We start from the raw sequence: 23,358 nt of genomic DNA on the forward strand, positions 1-23,358 counted from the left end.
ATGGTCGCGAGAACGAGTTCTCTACAGCGGGCGTGTTTATTGTATCGGAGGGTTAATGGTGGGAATGGAGAATGCGGACGTGTACATAACGAGACGAGAATATGAAAATACAAAAAAACGATGCAAGGGTGTTCATGCGCGGGGACTGATGTGGCGACGATGGCGCCGAGCGCATGGATGGTGGATGAAGAGTAGAAGGAAAGGCGGCCTCCGCAAAGACCAGCGATACGCAATACTAAACTAGTATGTTGGAAACGATACCACCGAGCAGTACGATCCACGCATCGGCGAACAACACACGCGATGATAAAGGAAAGAGCACCACGATGGTGGTCGGAAACGTGACGCGTCGATGCCACGCTAGGAGCTTACGTCATCAACCTCGGTGGTTCCACCATGAGGTCACAACCTCATTCCGCAACCTCATGCCACACCCTCATCCCTCATTGCACAGCCCTATTCCATAACGAAGGACAGAGTGCACCTTTGACTCACACTGGGGCCTAGTCATGGCTAGACCTCATCACGCAACCCCACCCCACAGGCACGTTCCTCATCCCACAACGAAGGACAGAGCGCGCCTTTGACTCAGACTGGACCTGATCTTGGTTCAACCTCATTCCGCAACCATGATGCCGATCATCATCATCGTCGGCACGCGTACCCAACGCGAACACCACCGCCACACCCAGCGGCAACCCATATATTCGGATTTTGATGGTTTTCAGACATAACTCGTTTATCTCCCATTTTCGAGACACGATGACAGCGCCATCTACGTAACATCGTACGTGTTTAATGATGAGGAAGATCAGACGCGAGCAAGCAGGAACATGTAGAGTTTCTCAGTGGAATTTGGAAGGAAAACATCATTTTGTGAGCCAGTGGTTTCGGTCACTCGCAGCTGCGAGATGACAAAGGAGGTGGAGAACGCGTGAAAGATGACGGGTTTTATACTCGAGCACCACATCCGACGCTCTCGTCGTAATTTTCTTCGTTGTCAAGTTTTGGTGAAGCGCAGGCGAAACGCGCAGGACATGGGCTTTTTCGTTTGTGCTTTTGACATCGGAAGTGTTGTCCCAGGTCCACAGACGCACACATGTCAACTCCGACCAGAGTTTTCTAGAACGCCATGGCTGACAATAGTTGCGATTTATATGTAAGATCTAGAAGGCAGAGCGAGCGCACACCATGCGGTCTACCGTTCCACTTTTTTGATCGACACATGAACCTGTGCCGTGATTTTTTAAAGGAAGGAAAGGAAGAAGAAATTGGGACAACAAACTTCCCACAGTCTCGATCAAAGCTTTATACCCGCCATCAACGCCAGCCTCGGCCGTGGACCCAGCGTAATCGAAACAGCACACATCATCATTCTGTGGAAGCGTTTTGGAAGAAGATTTGCATCAACGCGCGGGCAAGTCCACAGCACATCGCGATGTGAACCATGTTTTTCAGATACCGACATTTGAGCGCCTCAAATAGCTTTTGGTTCAAGAGGAGAACAAAGCGCGCAGCATAACTCGTCGATTTCATATTTTTGGTCTACCAGGCCAGCAGATCACGGCGATGTCTTCGACAATTTTTGGAACGTGACCCAAGGAAAGAAGGATGTAAGATAACAACACCTCTCTCAAATTCGACGTAGATATAAGGGGGAGAGAACCAGACGAGCACATTGGAGCTTTGATCTCTATTTTGGGTTTCAGAACATCCATAATATTGTCATGACTTTTTCGTGTTTCCGACAGCATACAGCTATCTGGCGTCACTTTTTGGTTGCCAGCGTCAGAAAGATTAAGAGGAGAAGATCTCTATTCTGCACATGCGGGCAAGCTTCTAGGCATTTTGGAAAGAGGAAGAAGACCGAGAGACGGACATGTCACTCTGCACTTTTATGTTGGAGAAGGCACATAGACTTGCGCAACATCCTTTTGAACAAATGTCTGGTAGGTGGATGTGTGATGAAGAAGAAGATGTGGTGCGAAGGGTGGGTTTATATATGCGTCCACGGTCTACCATGTCACGTGCATCGGTCTCTTGACGGTGATGGCGGGAATGAGTTAGCAAGTCCAGATCCCAAAGAATAAGGACGCAGAGAAGCATGACCAGTTCATCAACGCGCATTGAAGGTATCAAGAGTTGATTAGCAGGAGGTATTCCTCGAAGTCAATTGATCGGATGTCTCAGTCGCTGCATAGTCTGATGCCAAAAGAAGTCCCAGATACCCATTTTCGCACGCAAAACCCAACTTTTGGAAAGGTCAAGAGTAAAGCATATCAAGAAGTCGACCGCCCAAGTCATGTCCAGCCTGCTGCCTCGGCTGGCACCAAAACTCATGAGTATATCGCAACGCCTTTTGTTGGCCACTATTTCCATGAAACGATCGCAGACAACCCCGCAAAATCCGAAAGCCAAACCCATACCCGAAATCATCGCCCGATGGACATGCACGCGTCATCCAGCATTCATCGCAGGTATGCCAGAAGTCTAGTCATCGCTTCACGCCCTTCTCCAAGAGCTCGTCAAGCGGATATTCAGGGCTCGCCGCCGTGCGCGCCATACACGTTATGCTCATCCGCACACCACACCTAAAGCTTCAACGGCTTCCTGTAGAACGGGCCGCGGTAGTTCTCAAGACCGCCCTCACAGTCCACCCCCAGGAACGGAGACCCATAGTCATTTTTCAGGAACCGCCTGTCCTTCTGATCGACATGCACTCCCTCTTTCATCGCCGTCTCGGATAATCGACCGTTAGCACATGCGATATCCAGCTTTTGCGGGCCCAGCTTCTTCAGTATGTTGACGTATATTTCCTTGAGGCGGAGAACTTCCTCGCGCTGACGACAGTATTTGAAACCGTAGTCCCGTTGGAGACATGCGGGCGGTTCGTCATCAACTGGATCCTGGATGAACTGCCGAAGACGCCAGACGGTGGAGCGCTTGCGTGGTGGTGTGGTGAGGAACGTCTTGAGGAAGGGAAACAAGTCTCGGAAATGGCTATATTCGTACTTATCGAATAGCCTGACGATGGAGTTCGTTTCCAAGGCAGTCTGTAATTCACGGAATGCTGCTTCGGGATCTTTGGCTTCCTTGAGTAGTGCGACGTACAGCCCTGCTAGCTGTCTCTCTTGCTCCTCGTCCTTGGCGGTCACGAAGCCAAATGCGTACCATGCGGTTGTGTCTGTTGGAAGTAGCCTCTCTCTCAGTATGGTGCCGATTAGTTGCGCCGTTTCTTGTTTGGTTGCGGGTTGCAAGGAATGGAGAGCGAGACCCCGATCTTGTTGGTTCAGGTAAGGCTGCACCGCGGTTATCAGCGGACCGAGGTTGGTGGGGGCTGGCTGAGGAGGGGGAGGGGGAAGAGGAAGTGGAAGAGAGGGTAGGATAGGAGCTGTAATTGCCGTTTCGATCGCTGTTACTTCGTACCGGTGCATCCGCTTCGACTTCTCCTTCTGGAGTGGTGAGGACGGCTTGCTGACGTTTGGCTGCGTCGGAATCGCCAGAGGAGTGGCGAACGACACACTCTTTACCGGCGACTGAGGCCTCAAGTGGAAGTTGACCTTCCTAAATGTCTGCGAAGATCTAGCAGCCCGAATCAAGGTGCTGTAGACACGTTCGGGGAAGCCGAGGGTGCAGATGAGATCGAACAGCTTATTGGCGAAGTGAATCTTTTCAAGGATGTACCTCATTCGATCCCGTAAGTTGAGAAGTGCCCTCGTTATGGTTGAAGCGAATTGGACGAGCTTATTCAAGTCTCTCATTGAGCCATCGAAAGCATGGACGTCGTGAGATAGCCTGATGATTTTATCACCAAGTTCTCGATCCATCATAGAGCCTTTGGTGTTAGCGTCATCAATGCCGAACATTCTCGTAACGAGCTCTTCAAACGTATTCCGGTTCTCGTCGAAAGTCTTTTTTATACTTCGTATGACTTGTTCGACTTTATTGTAGTTGGCGATGAGAACAACATCCCATAGTTCTGAGCATGCGCGATCAAGTGGCGGCCCTAGACATGTTAGCGACGAACGCCTGTACTCAGGTGTAGCATACCAGAAGGATGCATCGCAACAGCGGCCAGCCCATCTTCGAGCTCGCGCACAAATTTCCACAGTCCTTCATCGAGCGCAATGTTTGGCCGCCGCGACTGTTTGTCTCTCGTCAAGAAGATATCCATGACGCTGACGTTGGGTGCCTCTCGTATGTTCGCTGCGGTGCCTAGCATCTTCGATAGGCGCCTCAAAAAGCGGTCCTTGAGGCTTAACGGTATGCCTAGTCCTTTAGTTGGTATGATGCCAGTCGAGTCATCGATGAGATCTTCCTCGACGAAGATGCCATAGGGACTTTCTTCGCAAGGTTCATTCCGAGCCGCTACGCTTGCTGGTTGCTGCAGTCGTGAAGCCATGATCCCGAGGTACTGAGTATGCTTCTGTTGAAGTGGGGCGTAAGTCCGAGATAAGGTGAATTATCGTTAGGAGTAGAGGTTAAGTGCTTGGAGCGGCGCCGTCTTAGTAACGACCTATATCGCCAGTCAGTATACACCTTTCTCAAAGTGTATCGAAAAAGAAAGACTCACCGCTTTTTTGCGCAGCCTCTTCGAGCGCACAACTACGTCGTAATTACTGTTCCTCTCGTCCGGGACAACTTTTCCGCTCGAACGTGGCCGACTTTCCGACTAGATAGATAGATAGATCGTGAGGAGGGTTACTCCATAAGTTTTATCGCAGACGATTGTGCAACAAGGCTTGCTTTTGAGTACTTTCTGAGTGTGGTGCAAGAGATACGGAGATCCAGGCTGAGACGTTGATATAGACGAAAAGCGGTGACTGAGGCGGCTGCCTTTACCTTAACCTTGCGTTGTCGACGAGAAGCATGACGTAATGCGCTCGCAATGTATTGGTAGGAGGACCGCGATAGGATAGCCAGAGGCGGAAGGTAAGAGAGCGGTATAACGCGGGGCCATTCTAGGTCAATCTGGCGCGTTTGACTCCGGAAAGAGCAGGAGGGAACGGGAAGAACCAAGATGACGGAACGAGAAGACGGTGTGAGGAAAGAGCGAAAGAGCGAGTTGCACTTGAAGAGCTTCTTACATGGTTCTTACATTGAACACAAGGAAACAGAAAAGACGCTGCAAGCGATGCTAATACAACAACAATCAAGCCGCGCCGATACATACGATACTATACAACCATTTCAGCCCGCCTACCCAGGCATTGAGGCCAGTACAGATTGGAGGTGACACAACAGCAGCAATACTACAACCACCACCTCTCCACCTCTCACCACCATCCCATCTACCCCCCAAACCCAAACACCTCCGCCGTACTCAACATACTCATCCTAGTCCCCCACAGCGCAATAACAATCAACACCACATCCACAACCAACAACACCACAGCCCCAACCATGAACCTAGGACAAAAGATCCTATAAAGCATAAGATGCCTCCTCAGATGCCCCGCCCACATCGTCGTCGCCAGATTAACAGTCGCATAAAACAGCACATGCGTAGCCACCGCCTTCGTCACCACACTAAGCAGACCCTTCTTCTGAGGCTTAACCTTCCACAGCACACACGCCGGCACCGCGATAGCGCAAAGAATCTGTGCGCCGAAAGTGTTGAGGATGACGATGATGGGGGTCCATGGGTAGCGTATCTTGGTCAAGGGGATGAATGCTGATTCCCATTGGATGGAGGAGAGAGTGGCTTGGTGGCCTGTCTTGAAGAAGTGGAAGGAGCCGAGGAGGCCGAGGACGACGGGGCCGATGGCGGATTGACGCAGGTTGTTCGTGTCGATGATTTCGAAGAGGGAAAAGAGTTGCCAGACTAAGATGCCGATTGCACCTGCGCCCATGGGTTTCTGCAACACGGCGACGGCGAGGTACCAGATGGTGATGAGGAGGGCGTAGCGCGAGCCGTGGACGTTTGCGAAACCGTGGATGATGACTTCTTCCTTGGGGGCGCCGTTTTCGTCGACGCCGCCGTCTTTGTTGATGATGACGTTGAGGAGCGGCTTGGACCAGTTGTAGATTGAGTAGCCAAAGGCCATGCTGATGGCGAGGACGATCTGGGCGAGGAAGCGCTTGGTGATGCGGATGATGTTTTCCCAGCCGGGGGCCCATTCGCCGTCGTCGGCGGCGTCGAGGGCCCAGTATGCGGCGGACATCATTAGGCCGAAGCGCAGTGCGAGACCTATCCAAAGGGTCGCGTAGTGCTGGTAGCTCTTGGTGCCGTCGTAGTAGCTCTTGATGAACGTGGGGATGAGGATGGCCGCGGCGACGGGTATGGCGAGTTGCCACGGTGCTGATGTAGTGGACAGAGCGGATCCATAGTATGTGGACTTGCAGTATGGCATCTGCTCTTCTCTGCACAGTCTCGAGAAGCTAGCAACCCGGAGCAAGATGGTGAACAAGATGGAGTGGTAAGCGCCCAGAGTCCGGTCTGAAATACTCTTTCGACGGAAGGACGAGATAAGCGCAAGAACACCAAAGGTGGTTAGGAAGTACAGGAGAATCTCGTCCTCCCAGATGGTGAATGAGTTGGCTGCGAAGCCGCCAGAGAGCGCAAGAGTGAAGATGACACTCGTCCATCCCCAAATGCTATTTGGCATCGGAGGCATGAGGCGGTAACTCAGCGAGTAGAAAGTAGAAGCGCAGCCTACGATTCCAGTGAGAGCAGAGGAGAGGACAAGGACGTGCGACTTGGCGTCTACTGGCATGAAGATGGTAAAGCCGACACCAACGATACCTCCAAGAACCAGACCAATGGCGCCTCGGGTGAAGAAAACGGGAGTGACGTCGGCACGATCGCCATGGAGGATTCTAGCGTAGAGTGCGACTACGATCAGACTGGCGGCCAAGACTGTGACACCACTGACCATCCTAGGGACGTCGAATCGAGCCCAAAGGTCGCGGCAGATGCGGAGCGTGTCGCGCTGGTAGGCACCGAAAGCCTCGTACGCCTGGCGCATCTCGTCACTGTTGGCCTTGGACTTTCCGAGTGAGTTCCACGCGTCATTTGCGTTCTTCCAGAAGGCAAGCGAAGAAGCCCTTGCGCTATCAGCAATGCCTCGAACCTTGGCGTATTCATGCTGGTAGTTGTGGATTTGCGCAGCTGTCAGACGGTTGACGGTCGCCAAGTTCTTGTAGTCAGCGCCGTCCTTGCCGATGAAAGCCTCTTCGATAGGTTTTCCAAGGTTGTTGAAGGGTATGGGCATGCCCAGAAGAAGCGAGAGAGTCGGGACTAAATCGATCTGTCCAACTGGCCGAGTCTTTGCGTTGGCTGGAGGCGCGACATAGGCAGGGTTGCTGCGCCCAAATATACCCTTCTTCGAGTACATCCACAGCGCAGCCTGGATCTCATCATCCGACTCTCCGCCATGGTCACCCTTTGCGTCCATACCGTGATCTCCCATAACAACTAACAGCGTGTCGTCATCAATGGTCCTAATCATGCGCTGGAAAACCTTGTCCATCTCGCTCAACTTCGCGGCCATGGCAGGGTGATCGGGTCCGTAACGGTGTCCAGCATGGTCCACGCCCAGATAGTGACCGAATATGACATCCCATTTGTCGGCATTCTCAGCCTGCAACAGTGGGAAAATGTGCTCACTCACGCCATAGTCAACGGTGTGTAGATCCCAGACGTTGAACGAATCGTACGCGTGCGTGAGGTTCGGCTCGAAGTAGTCCGGGAAAAGAGCGTGCCATGTGTCGTCACCGAGGTGAACCATCCTCTTGCCCGCATTCTTCAATTGTCCAACCAAGTTATCCTCAAGAATTTCCTGGCCCGCAAAGTTGCTGCCCACGTCGATGAAGGTGGGCAACGTACCCGTTGTGAGCCCCTTCAACCTCTGCATCGTGGCCGTCGGCGGGTCAGCGATGAAGGGCAAGAGGAACGCGTTCTGAGGCTGGTTCCTCGCCGTCTCGTATAGCACGGGGAAAGCATTGTGGAAATGGCGCGGGGCGATTGGAGGGGCTTGGGACGGGTTCTCGGCTTCGACAGCGAGATCGACAGGTTCGAATTGTTCGGGGAAGGGCACAGTGAAGTCATATCGCAGGGCGTCGACGATGATGACGACTGCTTTGTTGAATGTCTTCGGGTGCCAGCACCCCTTTTCCGCGTCGCCCGGTGTGTACGCGTTCGCGGAGTCGATTGGGGGGAGGGCGCATTCTGACTTGTGGTCGAGCACCAATCGCGTGAGAAGGAAGCCGCTGGTGAAGAGGTAGATACCGAGAATGTGGAGTATTCTGGTAACCGTTAGCGATGCATGTCTTGGGGGGAAAGCCCGGAGAGGGCTGAGATGGAGAAACCTACAGTATGAAGGTAAAGAAAGCGACAATGATGCCATGAGCGGCCTTAAAGTGCACCTGCCCAAGCCTCTTCGCCTTATCAGGGTCGTGTACAGCCGTCCGCTGACCTTGCGACGGCTGCTGCTGTTGTGGCTGTTGCGCCGGCTTCTGAACTCTGGGCGCGGTGCTCCGGCCGGCGGTGATGTCGGACAGAGGCGTGAAGACCTCGCCGTTCTCCATGACGGATGGAGAGGGGTGGCCAATTGGCGCTTAGCAAATGCCAAATGGAGATTCAATGGGATTCAGATGGCTGAAGAGGCCTCAAGGAGCGACAGAATCCATGGGAAGAAAGTTGATGCGCTGTTTACAGAAGTGAGGATGTGTCGCAAGCATCCACAAGTGGATCACCCATTTCGCCGAGCCTCCGATGTCATGCATCCGCCATCGAGGTACGCGCCTCGCGCCCGTCGCTAGCTGTGCTTGGGACTTGTAATACGAGCCTTGACATCATGCCTGCATGCTTCCCGTTCGTACCAGAATACCCAAAGACCCTGCATGGGCTGGTTCAATCACGTCCACTTCACGTCACGATCAAATGCACGCGTTTTGTATGTCTTGACAAAGGATTGTATTGGCTCTCATGCTGCTCTGAGCAGTCGCTAGAGAGTGAGTTGTATATCATACATTAGTGAATAAGAGTTATGTAAGAGGTGTAGAAACCTCGTTGAAGAGATGGCCAATCATCAGGGGGTATACAGCAAAATGGCCAGTCAACTCCGAGAATATACATAAATGGTGTGCCCTGCCGGCTATGCCACAGCTTCAGCAGGAACGGAGAAGCTGACAATCAGCGCGGTATAGCCGTCATCAAGGGTAGTCGGTCGTAGCCAAGTGGCTGGGAGGCCCGGGCTGCTAGACTTTTCGTAGCAGCAGTCTAGCCGGGTGTTGAGAGTTGGTGTCATGAGATTCATGAGTAGTATTTGTCGTCCTTCTCCTTCAGTCCGCCCATGCGATCCAGGTCGAGCGAGTCGAAGCGGTCTGATGCGTCGCGCTGGTAGGCTGGGAGGTCCTCTTGTACAGGCTCCAGTCCGACACTGTGGTCTCCAACGCGAACGACGACAACGCGACCCGATTGTTGCTTGCCGGACTCGTCGACCTCGTCGGGGAAGGTGATGCGGATCTCGGGTACCGGGCTGGTAGGGCTGTCCATGAGGTTCTGCTTTTCGGAGTAGGTGATGACGGATTCCCGGCCCTTGTACGGCATCGCAGTGATAGTCAGGCGGTTGACATTTGATTGGCGCTTCTCGTAGACGGGGAGTTCTGGGTCGGCTTGGGCTTGTTTCCTGCCTCTGCGGACGCTGCGGAGGAACATGAGGCCTCCTATGCAAAGCATGCCGAGGAGAACGAGCATCATGAGGGTAACGAGCAGGGCGAGGTGGGTAGAGCTGAGGCTGCCATCCTCGCTGCGCTTGATAAGGTTGATGTTCATCATTATGATATTGGTGGTATTGTGTTTCGTTAGGGCGTGTCGATGGCGTGCAGATAACTCTGGTGTTGGTAGTGTTGATTAAGGAGTGTAGTTGCTGTTTGCATGTTAGTTCTCGTTGTCCCGCTCGCATTGCTTCTGTTCGGTGTTGTGGTTGTACATTCGCGCGGAGGCTTGGCGGAATGTGACGGACGCCAACGGGAACAAGCGGATACGCACCTGATAGCACCGTCGGTTCGCAAGCTGGTGGGTTGATAGAGAACGAGAGACACAAGGTGGGAAAGAGCGTAATGCGAGATATCGCTGAAAGAGTGAAGCGATAAGTCGACGAGGGAAGAATGAGTGAAGGTGGGCGAGACCGTGAAGGAGGTGAGCAAGGAGGTCGAGATGGGAACCAACGTTATTTTGAACCGCCTTGCGGTCACCAATGCAAAATGCAGGTACGATGCACTGATAGCGAATCAGCGATCGGCACTAAGGCGCGCACCTTCCTCTTTACCTAGTTTAGGAGAGGAAGCCGCCCACGCTAAGCCGAGTCCGTGAGGCACAATAAGATGACGGTAGCACGCTCATCCTCTCGATCTTATTTTTGGCTTCGCTGGCGCCAGCGATCTCCCCGCCGCTGCCGCACGAGACCACAACAATCAGGGTCGTCCTTCTGCGATGGTTCCCAAACCCGAGCCAAAGTAAAAACGCCGTCGCCGCAAACAGAGCAAAACAAACAACGGTTATAGCGCGTGGAGTATTTTCTGATATGCAAGGGGCGGTAATAACGAATGACGGGGGTAGGATTTAGCCAGAGGTCGAGACTCTCCGGTGTGGATCGCCAGTGGATCGTGGCCAGCACGTACTCCTATTGCGCTCGGTTGAGGCGACCGCCCCAGACTATGTACTGTCACCCTCACGACGCCAATCTGGATGTTGCGTTAAGCTTATCGAGTACGAGACGCGACGTGTTTTAGACTGATTGTGACAACGGCGTGGAGACGAGTTGACAGCGCTGGCTGAGACGAACGTCTTGCCCGAGTGCGGAGCGATGCAGGATTATGCTGGTCGATAGCACATGCCACAGCAACGCGCGTAATGAACGATGGATTTGTGGACCACTTCCAAGGCTGGCGCAGGGAGCACCGTGTGGTGATGGAACTCGAGCCTCCTCAGGCACGTCTCTCTTGCGTTCGACAAAGCCTTGAGGCAGCCCTTCATCACCGCAAAGTTGGCATAAGGCTTCCGCTCCACCTGCAGCGTCGCAGTCGTCAGCAGCGCGCAAGTGACACGAGGGAATTCGTCATGGTCCTACGGATGCAGCCAGGCCGGCACTTGGCTTCTCCACTGCGCCCACTCGGTTCCTGTCCCCGCCGTTAAACATCTCATCGTCAGGCCCTGCGTTTGAGCCTTCGGGACGTTTGATGCCTTCCCGCCTGCCTGACGCCAAGTGACCCCTTGACTCTGGGGCTGTCGCATGTCGTCTTCTAGAAGCGATGAACTGTCTGCGATTGAGGGGAAATGCTGTCACCGGCTCTTCTCAGACAGCTATATGGCACTGGATGGTGTTCCATCGTGACCTCGCGGCGATCAACCGTGGCTTATCGTGTGTAACACCAGTCAACGCAACAACAGCGGTGTAGATGTGAAGCTCGATGACGAACACAGTCAGAGGAGGAACTTTATCACGAAGAAAGTACTTGGCGATTGCAGCAGTTTGCTCTGCCTGTTGGCCCGCCAGCGCAGCACAGCTATGAACACAGAGCGGAGATGGGAGGCTCACTGGACGCCTCGCATCCGACTTGCAGCCTTGCAGCGCAAACCCGCAGCTAGGAGGCGTTATATTTGCAGGGAGTGTTGGCAACGAGGACAATCCATGGATGATCTAGGTCACGAGCGTGAGAAGGCTTTTCTTTATCGATCAAACCCACAGCGAGTGCGACCGTGGTTGCCGTGCATCGTCTGCTGTGCCTCCAGGCAATCACGTCGATGAGTTCCTCATGCCCATGCATGTCACTCAGGCTGCATCGAGGTCGACCAATTCGCTCCAAGTAAGCAGACAGAGGTCAATTGGGCGCAGCGAAAAAGTCGACGAGGGCAACACATGGTGGGCGTGGGTTGGCTACCGAAGTCCTGTGGCTACCAAGAATCTTGTCCCGACGGCAAACACTGGCATGCAGGAGGGTGAGGGCGTAGCAGAGGGTGCGCTTGGACGTGGCGGCAGGGTGGTGGTGAAACACGACGGGCCTGTAGATAATGCTGAGGGTCTCCTATCCATGCATGGGGAGTGTCTCAGGCTGCCATAACGACACCTCGCATCACAGAGGATCGTCCGGATTCCGTTGCCGCATCGTCCCTGACTCGCTCTTGGCACACGCGAGCGCATTGCAGCCGGTGGGCGCAAGAGGAAAGAAAACGGAGGATATTTGTTCTTAGGGAGATCGTACCTTGGATTCCAATCGCACCTTCGACCCTCTCCCCAAGCCTGGCCTGCATCCAAGCACCCGAAGACCTCTAGGCGACGCTTTCGGTACAACCTGAGCCTTAGCGTTTCCCCAGTGCTTTAGTTGCCCTTAGTTGCCGATCCTATCCTCCAGGGCAGTCGCATCTTCATCACCAAAAACACATCTTCCGAACCCACAGCTGGCGCAACCCTCTCCCTCAGGCTGCGCCCCGAAACCTCTGCGCCCGCTACCAAACTCGCGCGCCCGGCCTGCCCACACACACACGCCCACCGCCCGCACGCCCGCCCATTATCTATATCCTCCTCCCGCACCGCTGCATTCGTGCCCTGCCTCCCGCCCTTGCACTCCCCGCCGCTGCATTTGGTCATCGCACCCGTATGCGTCCCCCGCCTGGCGCGCAACATCATTGCTTCAAGACTAGCATGAACTGTGCCTAGAAAGACCCATCACCCACCCGGACCTGCATACCTCGCCGCATACATCATCCGCACCACGGCCTCCCTCCCTCGGACGTCCGCGACCACCTCTCTTTGTTCGCCGCCGCATCCGTGTGCACCACGCCGCCGCACAATATATTCATAGTCCCTCACTATACCGGCTGGAAAGAGCGTTCGTATTCTCTGCCCCCGCACCTGCCCTGTCTGCGCTGACGCCTGAGCCTAGTCCGACCCTCGCACTCGCGCACGCATAAGCCACCCCGCGCATCCTCCACCGGACTGCACTATATTCTCCGCTGCCTAATAACGTCACTCTCGCCTGTAAATGAACAGCACGCCCGGTGATTCCAGCCGTAACATGGCAGTCATGTCCGCCAATGTGGGTAGCCACTTCCCTATGCATGCAGCATGGCGTACTGACACTTGCTCCAGACTCGACCGCGCGACTACTCCAACGGCATCTCGCTCAACGGCACAGACGCCGAGCGCTCGCACGCATCCCCGTGGGGAAAGACTATCTGGAACAACTCCATCGGCTCGTTTGGGCTTGGCTCCGCTGGCAGAGACAACTCGCGTCCCCGAGGTATGCCACTATTCAATTATGACAAGTGCAACGCTGACCCGCGCCCAGAGAACGGTGCCTCCGCAGACTTGGTCGAGGGCAAGACCGGCTCAGGTTCCCTCCTCGCTAACTCAGAGACCGAATGGAGACCCACCGCCCGACCTGCTTGGGGTGAACATCGATCCGGCAGCATACCGCACGCCAGGAGCTCCGGCGTATCACCAGCCCGGAAGCGATCTGTCGCTCAAGCGCCCGTCCAGCAGTACAGCGACAACTCACCCTCTTCCTTCTTTCCCTCTGCGAGGGGCTCGCTGGCAGGCCAAGGCTCACACGCGAGGCCGGTGAAGCCATTTGACCCCACCACCTCCACCTTCACATCGCACCAGATCGACTCACTCAACACTGGTTTCACCAATTTTGGATTCGGCCAGACAGATGCCACATCCCAGCGCCCTGATACCGGTGTCACATCGTGGCCAGACACAGGCTCAGTCCACTCCCCAAGCGAGGACCGCCGGAGCGTAGCAAACTCAGAGTACTTTGCGTCCTCCAGTGGAGCTGGCTCACAAAACGGAAGTCTGCCTCCGTCCCGCCATGGTGCCGAACCCGCACCCTTCGGCCAGGCAGCAGATGCCTTTTCTAGGCTCTCGCAGCTTCCCCGTCAAGCATCGTCTTTCTCCATGGCCAGTGGCCGCGGCTTCCAAGAACGAAGCGGATCGATACAAAGCGAGTCGTTTGGCACGTTCGGACGGTTGAGCCACGAGCAAGAGCAAGACGCGCGCATGGGGCCGAATAGGTCGTTTAGTATCAACGCATTCACGCCAGCAGCAACACCCGGGCAGGACATGAACGGTGCGCTCTCCAGAGCAGATGACGGCAACTTCAGCAATGCAGGCACATACACCCCAGATGGTTATCCCAACCACCAGCTCAACTCGCAGCTACGTTCCTCTCAGCTTGACAACAGTCGGAGTGTGCCGAACGGTACGGGCGTTCGTCAGAGTCCGTTCTACTCTCAGATGAGCACACCACCTGTGTACGACCGTCTCAACCCGTATACCAGCGAGCAAATGTTGGCGCATCCCAACAGCGTCACGCAGCTCCAGAACAAACTCGCTGGATTCCAGATGGCGCAACAGGAACGGCGTAACTTCATCTCTCCCAGCCAACTTCACCAGCAACAGTATCAGCACCTCTTTCCCGCAGCTCAGCTGCAAAACCCATACCAGTACCAGTATGGTCTCCCCAACGGCCTGCCCCTTTCCGCTATACCACAGCACATGAACGTGCCTTCGATGCAGCCCATGCAGCCTGTCCACCAGCAGCCACCCAGGGGTCCTCGGGAGCAGCAGGTCGGTGATGGGCTCGGCGCTATGAGCATTGAACTGTCCAACTTCAAAAGAGAGCAAAAGCAGAGCAAGCGGTGGGAGCTTACTGACATCAAAGGCCATGTGGTGGAGTTTGCCGGAGATCAACATGGCTCCCGCTTCATCCAGCAGAAGCTCGAATCAGCCAACAGCGAAGTCAAGGAGAGCGTCTTCAGAGAGCTTGAGGAGAACGCGCTGCAGCTCATGCAGGACGTTTTCGGCAACTACGTCATCCAGAAGTTCTTCGAGCATGGAGACCAGGTCCAAAAGAAGATTCTTGTTGCAAAGATGAAGGGTCACGTACTTGCGCTTGCCAACCAGATGTACGCTTGCCGAGTCGTTCAAAAGGTAGGTCCCTCTTTCCCAAGATTCGAGCATAGATACTAACCACACCAGGCACTTGAGCACGCACTTACCGAGCAGCAAGCCGAGATGGTCAAGGAACTCGAGAAGGACGTTCTCAAGACGGTGAAGGATCAGAACGGCAACCACGTCATCCAGAAGGTCATCGATCGGGTACCGATGCAGTACATTCAGAAGGTGGTCGAGGCTTTCAGAGGCAACGTCGGCGTTCTCTCGGTCAACTCATACGGATGCCGTGTCGTTCAGCGACTGCTTGAGAAGGTGCCGGAGCCACAACGGAGATTCATCCTGAACGAGCTTCACGCAGAGGGACCCAAACTCATCACCGACCAATACGGCAACTACGTCACTCAGCACGTCATCGAGCACGGCTTGCCTGAAGACAGGGCTAAGATCGTGGCTTTGATCAAGGCGCAGTTCCTCCTGTTCTCGAAGCACAAGTTTGCCAGCAACGTCGTCGAGCAGTGCCTCAAGTGCAGCGACGATGCGCAACGTCGTGAGCTTGTATCGGTCATCCTTGCCAAGAACGAGCGAGGCGAGTCAAACGTCATGAACCTTCTCAGGGACGGCTACGGCAACTATGTCATCCAAAAGATGCTGGACACGCTCAACCGCGATGACTACGAGAAGTTCGTCCAAGCACTCAAGCCTGAGCTTGAAAAGGCCAAGAAGGTCATTCCCGGCAAGCAATGTGTCTCGGTAAGTTGTTGCGTGGCCTAGCCTTTCCTTCAAGACAGTCAACTAACAGATGCCCAGGTCGAGAAGAAGATGTTCCGCTACGATCGCATCGACTCTCCGACCATGCCCACACCCGCTCTCAGCAGCACTGCGCAGTCGCCGCAGAGCAGCTCCCACCCAAGCACGAACAACTCCACCGTCGACGAACCCGTACATAGCGCGCTTGCGAATGGCAAGTACAGCGCCGCCAACGCCACTGGCGGTGTCAGCATCGAGGACACCGTCCTATAGAGCATCCCGCCCGCCAGAGTCACCGCCCACATAGGCCTCGTAATCCGTGAACGATACCCATCACTCGCCACACATTCCGTTCTACACATCCATACTTGACTGCCAGGGTCGGCGGCATACCTGCATTCTACTGTCCATATACCATACTTATTACTTTTGACTTTCATTGTTACATATCACTACGATTACCGTCACGTTCCATCATTGAACGGCCACGAAAATCAACGTATCGCTTTCACACACTTTTCCCCCCAAAAAGAGCTTGGAGTCTTAATTCGGTTGTTGTTGTCATTGTTGCTTGCTTCTACTGCTCATCTTTATCCTCTTGGGAAATATCTGCTTAGGCAAAGGGCATGGCATCGATGGGGTATGGTTACCACTACTGTATTACCTCATGAAATAATGGGTGCTTTGACGGGATCTGTCTTTTTTTCGGAACGGGCGTACATGGGCAGGCATTTCTCTGGGTTCAGTTGGAATATCATGGGAAAGAGGTTACCGATCTCGTAGATGAATGGGTCGCTTGCGGAAGATGGGTGTGCTGTGGTACTATATACTACACATTCATAACTTCATCTGACGTTTCTATCCAAATTCGTCATCACGTGAAGTATGTGGTGATCTTCCCGATTGACAGACGGGTATGAGTGGAGGCTACGGCTGACCCGCAGTTTTTTGGGGGCAAACGTCTAGTTGCCGCAGCTCCCGAGATCATGCAGGTGTCCTGACTAGTTGCTCTAGCTTGGTGGCTATATAAAGGTTCCTCGGCCTGCTTCTTCCGCTGATTATCAAGCTATCTTTTCTTCTTCCATGTTACCAAAATCTCGTGAGAGTGGACTCATGGCGTGTTTCAAAACCGCGAGGCAAATTTCCATGTTCTCCCCTCGGTCTCCTGGAACGACAAAAAAACTGACTCAGTTCCGCAATATGATCTGCTTCGAAAGGTAGTAGGATGCATTCCATGTGCGCGGTTGAGAGGGTTGTGGCGAACTGCAAAAACAAATTGAATGCCGCTCTTATTGATGAGCGTGCTGTTTTCCGCGTCGCAAGGGCTATAAAAGACGCCTCGCGGACGCAGACTCCTTTCTACATCTTCCTCCTCTGCGATACTTAAAATCCTCCCGATGAATCACCCATGTCTGAAATCTCCCAAAAATTCGCTACACCCGGATGCATGGTTCTCGTTTCGCCTCTCCGCCTTCTACAAAAACGGTGATCATGCCAAATGATGTTGGACTAGAAACCAAATAGCAGAATTCGGATGTCTGGAGACCTGAAAAGGCCAATTTTCAGCAGGATGTCTGTCTGTCTGCTTCTGCGCCTTCTTCAAAGGATCCGAAAACCTCCCGATGCTGGACCAAAAATGAGTAATAACACCTTGATGTCTGGAGACTCCAAAAGATGTCAAATCCACCCCCATGTCTGTCGGTCTGCTGCTGTGCCTTCTGCAGAAAATAGAAAGAACAAGTTAAATGTTCTGCTTCCGCTTATTCTCCACCTAAAAGAGCATTAGCGGCATTCTGGACTGTATAAAACCACGGCGCGGCGAGTCCGCTTTCCTCGCATTATCTCTACACTATTCTTCCAAGATATCAAAACTCCAGAACGACTGCTCATGGGGAGAGCCTGAAAAACAGGCCAGGATCTTTCGCATGGCTCGTTCGTCCTCTTTCCTCCTTCTACTTATCAAAAAGATACTCGGCAATCTGGATGTCTCTGGAAGAAGACTGTCGCTGCCCTTCTTTCTAAACCCTCGGGTCAACTGGTATATGTTTGTGCCGAAAAGTCTGGCTTTACGGGATATTCAAAAAATACTTCAAAACAACACAATGATTAGTAAGACGGCTGGTGCGGTCTTAAACCTTTCAACCGTACGACTATGTGCAGTTCGGGCCTCGGCTTTCCCATACAACATCCTCTGCGTTTCATCCACCAAAACTTAGCAAAGTCAGTCTGATGTTTGTGAGACGCTCTTTCATAGCGATTCATAAGTGTTGGAGTACCTGTGCGGTCTACAAAATCTAAAGTCTTCATTTTCAATGTTGTGTGTGCGATAAATATACTCAACGAATACCCACGATATGTGCGAGAAGGCTTGCGCGACGCTGAGTATTTCTCGAAATGAAAGATGCCGGAGTATGATCTCATGTCGTTCTCCTCTTCGCTCTTTCCGCATCTGATCCGCTAGCAAACACATGTTCTTACCTGATATGACTGTGCTCTTATACGCAACAACTGTGGATAAATACTTCTCCGTCGATGCTTTCCTCTTTTTCTTCTATCATCATCCTTCTTGTGTGCGATACCAAAACAGAAGTAAAGAGAGTCCATGTGTGTGTGGACCCAAAACTGATTCGCACCAATAACATGGTCGTCTCTGCTTCTCTTCGCCAAATCTAAAACAACGGAACGATCGATAAAGATGACCAGCACTGTCGCTTATCACAGAGCTACATGGATCGCTTACTCCTAGTCTGTTGCGACATAAATACCACAAACTTCATCCTTTGCGAAACTTCTTCCTTTCTCTCTTCAACCCGCGAATACGCCGCACTCAGAATAAAAACTATCGCTTTCATGAGCATGGACCCAAGAGAATTCAGGATCAAACTCATGTTCTCTGGCTGCTTCCCTCTTCCTGACTTCAAAAAGGCAGTGCCTGATACTTATGTCGAGCACGATCTCTCCACTCTGTCTACCGCAGCACTCGACTTCGCTGCTATATAAAAGCTACCCGATTCTTCCCTCCCAGAGCTCTCATCTGTTATCCTCAAGCCGCCAGTTTCCGAAAATAAAACCAACACGTTCCAATCGTGATGAGTGCGAGTCCAAAAATCCGAAACTTCCAGTACATGTTCTCGGCTGCCCTTCCGCTCGCTGGGCTGATCTGAAATGCCTGGTTCAGGCATTCCATGGCCAGCTCCAGCTCTCCGGTCTTCTTACTTTACTTCTGCCTCTTGGAAGTATAAGAATCTGATGGCATCTGTCTGGATGATCTTCTCTTCCATCTCCAACCTATTTGCCTACAAAAGACCAAATTCAGATTCATGAAGGGTTATGTGTGTGCATCCGAAAAGTCCAAATCGCAGCTGTCATGTTCTGGTCTGCCTCGCCTTCCAAATTCAAATTTCTGTCAAAATGTTTGATGGCTGGTGAGATCCCGCGCTCTTCTTCGCACGCCACGGGGCGAAACGTGCATATAAGTACCTCCGCCCTTCGGAGGTTTCTGGCCTTTCATTCTCCACCGACTACTTTCCGGAGTATACCAAAACTGAAAAAAACCCTAGTAATGAGTGTGCGCCAAAGTAGAAGAGTCCAGGTTCTATGTTCTCTCCTGTCGCTCTCTTCTAAATCCAAAGCTATTACTGAAAAGCATCATGGTCGGCACGATCTTGCGTCGTGGAAACAATCGACGCGTATTCAAAGGACGAGCGTTAGACCGGATGGTCCGAAAGATAGAGGTGTCTCGACGGGCCATATGATGCCGCCGCTGGATATAAATACATTCTTTCCGTGAACTTCTGATTTCCGTCCTATACTCTACTCTACACCTCGGTGTGCAATACCAAAAATGTGAAGACGAGAGAAACATGGGTGTGCTTCAAAAACAAGCCCAGACTGTCAAATGACCTCTTCTCTTCTTTTTGCTCTCGAGGTGCATCCTAAAAACAGTACCAGAATCTTCAGATGGCCGTTCCTGGTCTTCCACACATGCCTACCAAACGACCATACCGCGACTGGACACCATCATCCTTCAATAGCCGCCTCATGTCGTATGCTTTATGCTCTTAGCCTGAGGGTCTACTATACCGAAACACGTACGCTTCACTCTCATGACTGCGCAACAAAACAAAAGACTGGGCTTATGATGTCTGCGTTTCTCTTCCCGCTTCTAAAATGTACGCAAGCACGTAAAAGCCGCTACACGTATTTGCCATGGCTGCACAAATCGGTCTCACAATTATGTCATATGGCGACGCTACGGATAGACATAAATACCGCCCGTTTATTGCTTCAAGTCTCTTACTTCACGCACTCGACCTCTCTGATTAAATCACCCCAAAAGAGCTATTCGACAATGTGATGGAGCTCGCTCCAAACCACATGCAACAATGACTAATGTCTTCGCCTGTGTGTCTTCCCGCGAAGTGCAAAGCACCACACATCAAGACCAATGGCTCCCACCAAACTCACACTTTGTTACGACTATGAACCTCCAGTCGCTCATAAATACCTCTTCACTATAGCCGGTGTTCTCTTCCTCTTTCAAACATACTAGCTAGTTTACAACACTTAAAGCACTTCTTGATCACCTCATGGGTGCGCATAAAAAATCCTGGACAACTCTTCCATGCTCTTTCTCGCCTCTCATATCGCAAAGTTTCAAAGAACGACAGCTTTTGTTCGATGGCCGTCACATTTTTCCAAACTGTTTCCAGTATTCCAATATCCCACTTACGAAATTGGATATCTAAATACTCATGTGCTCGCCTGTCCTGTTCTCCAGGGGCCCTGAGACGTGAATTCATGCCGCCTGGTGGGTACGAGGCTCTCCGGTTTCTTACATGAAGCTGCTCTTGTTGCTGTGACTGTCGCGATAGTACTGATGTTGGGGTGCAAAAGTGATATGGAGAAGAACAAATATTTAGCTGCCGAAGGGTACATACATACTCATTCACGTCTGCTACCCATTCGTTCCTCGTTCTCCCTCATTTCTAGTTCTTCATCCCATTATTTACGTCCCAAACTTCGGTGGCTAGTGGTGTCCTAGGCGCGCACTTGTTTCCGCTGCAGGGCATTGGTCTGGCAAACCCGGCATATCTTATTCGTAGATGTATGCAATAGCGCACAGTACTGCGAACACATGATCGTCGCACGACCAGCTACTACCATATTACTTCATCGGTCGGTTCCTTCCTAAATAAGATTGATGGACGCCGAACGTAGCCTGCGATATCCTCTTCCTTGACTGCTACCGCCACGACTTCGGTACGGTGCTGGCCGCGGAACGGTAAGATCATTGATCCGCGTACGTAGTAGTAGTGAGGCCACTGATGACCATGGAAGTCCTGTGCATCAAGGTAATCCGGGGGGACTGTAGGACTGGTAGCATAAACCTCGACGTGCGAACTTCGCGCTACTAGGTATCGTAGGACTTCGGTCGCCAACTGACTGTATTGCACCGCGTGTTCAACTGGATTGTAGAATTCAATATTTTCGTCCAGTGCTAGCAAATGGGTAAGGCGTAAGCTGCGAAGCAGAGGAAATTGGGCTATCACGTCCAATGCCTTTGCAAGGTCTTCGTTCCGAGGAAACAGGAATGGTACGCCGGGGGTCATAGACCTGATGTCGATAGCAGCGACATGAATACCGAGCTCCTCTATCCTTGGACATCCGATCAGAAGTTTCTCGAGCTCGGTAGCCGTGTAGTAGTGACTCCCAGCTTCGGATAGCGGAAGGCTATGTGGACGATACAACGGATCTAGGTGGAGATGTCGTAGAGTATGTCCGTGTCGGCATCTCATCTCCGCATTGACATGCTGGGGGTTTCGAGTCGCGACAAACAGCCTCTCCAGGCCTGAAAAGCACCCGATAAACTGATCTAAGGACTTGACTAAGTTTGGTTCTTCGAAGGATTGTATCAGACACAGCGACTTCAAAGCGAAGCTGTCCAGTGCGGAGTATTCAATGCTCAAATGCTCTAAAAAAGACGAGACATTGATACAGTAGCTTATCTCAAGATCTGCAAGAGACTGGAGATGAGTGATCTTCCCCAGATGGTAAGGGCCATCGAATAGATTGACGTACGACAGGCGAAGGTGTCGAAGCTTCAGAGGTATGAAAGTACTAGGACATTTCCACCTTTTAAGAGAAGCCAGCTGTCGTAATTCGGGATTGGATCGATTGGAACCGCTGTTGTAGCATGCAATATTAAGGGTCTCCAAAGCTGGTATGTTGAGAAGCCACGCACTAAAGTCGTCGTCGTCGGCGGGTGTAACGGTCAATTTCCGAAGCTTTTGCAAGTTGCCTACAAGGAAACGAGAGTCCGGACAGCCACAGCCAAGCTGCTTTGCAGGCTGCTGATACACAAGCTCTTCAATCAGATTTTGAGAGCGAATCAAAAGGCCCAAGGTCCTGGGGTCCACAGTCGGTAGCTCCACGGTACGTAAGGTGTTTTGGGGCAGAACAGCGATCAGCTGCAGCACCTTCTCGGAAACCTCAGGAGACAGAGTGATCTTAAGATTCTTGACGTTATCAAGAAATCCATTAGGTGGGGATAAGAGTAGCGCGTCGAAATCGCGACCTAGTTCAAGGAGATGGGAGCTGAAAGTCTTCCAGAGCACAGTCGAACTAGACTTTCGCCATCGTTTGTTGGCCAGTCCAAGGTTCTTGAGCGCTCGGCCTGGCAACTGCATCTGCATTAGCACTACAACAGTGTTTGATCTTGTTGATTGTTTACCAGCTCGCACACATGAAGCCGCAGCTCCTGTGGTAGCTTTCCAATGTAACCTTGCACACTAGGTACTAGGGCCATGTCGAGTTCGCCTGATGCTTGCGGCATTTTGGTTGATGAATTCGCTGGTTATGGTGCAGTCCAGGGTAAAGTCGTGTGGTCAGTTGATAAGTCGATGAGTAGTAGAGCCGGAGCAGGTGAGGTTCTTATTCGATAGATGCGCGCGTTGGTCCCTGCACCGGCAGGAGCGTGGAATGAGTGAAACTGAAGTCAGCCACAAAGGGCTGCGGCGTGAGCAACGTGAGTAAGTTCCCATTCACTGACGACATGAGCAATCAGTTGTAGGTTGCATAACCAGGTCAGTGAAGGCGTTGCAGTCACTGCTTCATGTAGTTCCAGTCGGGCCCAAGGTAAAACGCGTCCGAAAGACATCATGATGGAAGTACTTGCCAGCACTGCATCAAGCGACCAATATCTGGTCATACTATTCCTCAATGAGCCTCATGAACAGCTATCGGAAGCACCACTGCCCATCTCCTGGTAGCGTTCGAGGTACGTCAGGTTAGCGGGTACCGAAGGCTAAACGGGACGCGTCGCGAGACAGAAAAATCACGCTACGATGGTAAACCTGGGGACGCCATATGACTAAGACAAGAGGTATCTACAGATTTGCGGGAACTGAGGAGAGCTGGCGGCAAGGCGACTGTATGGTGCGAGATGATGGTGGACGAAAAGGCGTCTCGGGGGCTCGGAGATTGACTTCAGCAAGCACCCGTGCGCCACGCTATCCATATTTGGAAAAGCACGACGCGTGATGTCATCGCGAGCTGTTCGCCCAATACTCATCACGATATTTCGCGCATTTCGCAGGATTTGAGGAATGGACATGGAAATTGTGGTATTGAAACGTTTTGGTACTATCCTCCTAGCTGTAAAGTAACATGCGTTATCTGCTACACTCTAGAAGGAGACAGGATACGC

General features: G+C 52.4%; 4 protein-coding genes across 4 annotated transcripts; 1 reads left to right on the forward strand and 3 right to left on the reverse strand.

Moving 5' to 3' along the window:
- Window positions 1-2,591: 2,591 nt before the first annotated feature.
- On the reverse strand, window positions 2,592-4,402 carry J4E90_008435 (uncharacterized protein; the record flags this gene model as incomplete). The annotated part of the gene is made up of 2 exons (XM_051437963.1): window positions 2,592-3,979; window positions 4,051-4,402. 2 exons carry the CDS (start codon window positions 4,400-4,402, stop codon window positions 2,592-2,594), a joined length of 1,740 nt encoding a protein of 579 aa, XP_051287962.1.
- An 889-nt stretch (window positions 4,403-5,291) lies between these two features.
- On the reverse strand, window positions 5,292-8,529 carry J4E90_008436 (uncharacterized protein; the record flags this gene model as incomplete). The annotated part of the gene is made up of 2 exons (XM_051437964.1): window positions 5,292-8,247; window positions 8,315-8,529. 2 exons carry the CDS (start codon window positions 8,527-8,529, stop codon window positions 5,292-5,294), a joined length of 3,171 nt encoding a protein of 1,056 aa, XP_051287963.1.
- Window positions 8,530-9,256: 727 nt separating this feature from the next.
- Window positions 9,257-9,781, reverse strand: J4E90_008437 (uncharacterized protein; the record flags this gene model as incomplete). Its single annotated transcript, XM_051437965.1, has 1 exon — window positions 9,257-9,781. One exon carries the CDS (start codon window positions 9,779-9,781, stop codon window positions 9,257-9,259), a length of 525 nt encoding a protein of 174 aa, XP_051287964.1.
- Window positions 9,782-13,029: 3,248 nt separating this feature from the next.
- On the forward strand, window positions 13,030-15,923 carry J4E90_008438 (uncharacterized protein; the record flags this gene model as incomplete). The annotated part of the gene is made up of 4 exons (XM_051437966.1): window positions 13,030-13,041; window positions 13,095-14,939; window positions 14,988-15,653; window positions 15,711-15,923. The coding sequence occupies 4 exons, from the start codon at window positions 13,030-13,032 to the stop codon at window positions 15,921-15,923; spliced, it is 2,736 nt and encodes a 911-aa protein (XP_051287965.1).
- Between the last annotated feature and the right edge of the window lie 7,435 nt (window positions 15,924-23,358).

The sequence above is a fragment of the Alternaria incomplexa genome (genome assembly GCF_024043165.1).
Source record: "Alternaria incomplexa strain BMP 0042 chromosome Unknown scaffold_13, whole genome shotgun sequence".
NCBI classification, from domain to species: Eukaryota; Fungi; Ascomycota; class Dothideomycetes; order Pleosporales; family Pleosporaceae; genus Alternaria; species Alternaria incomplexa.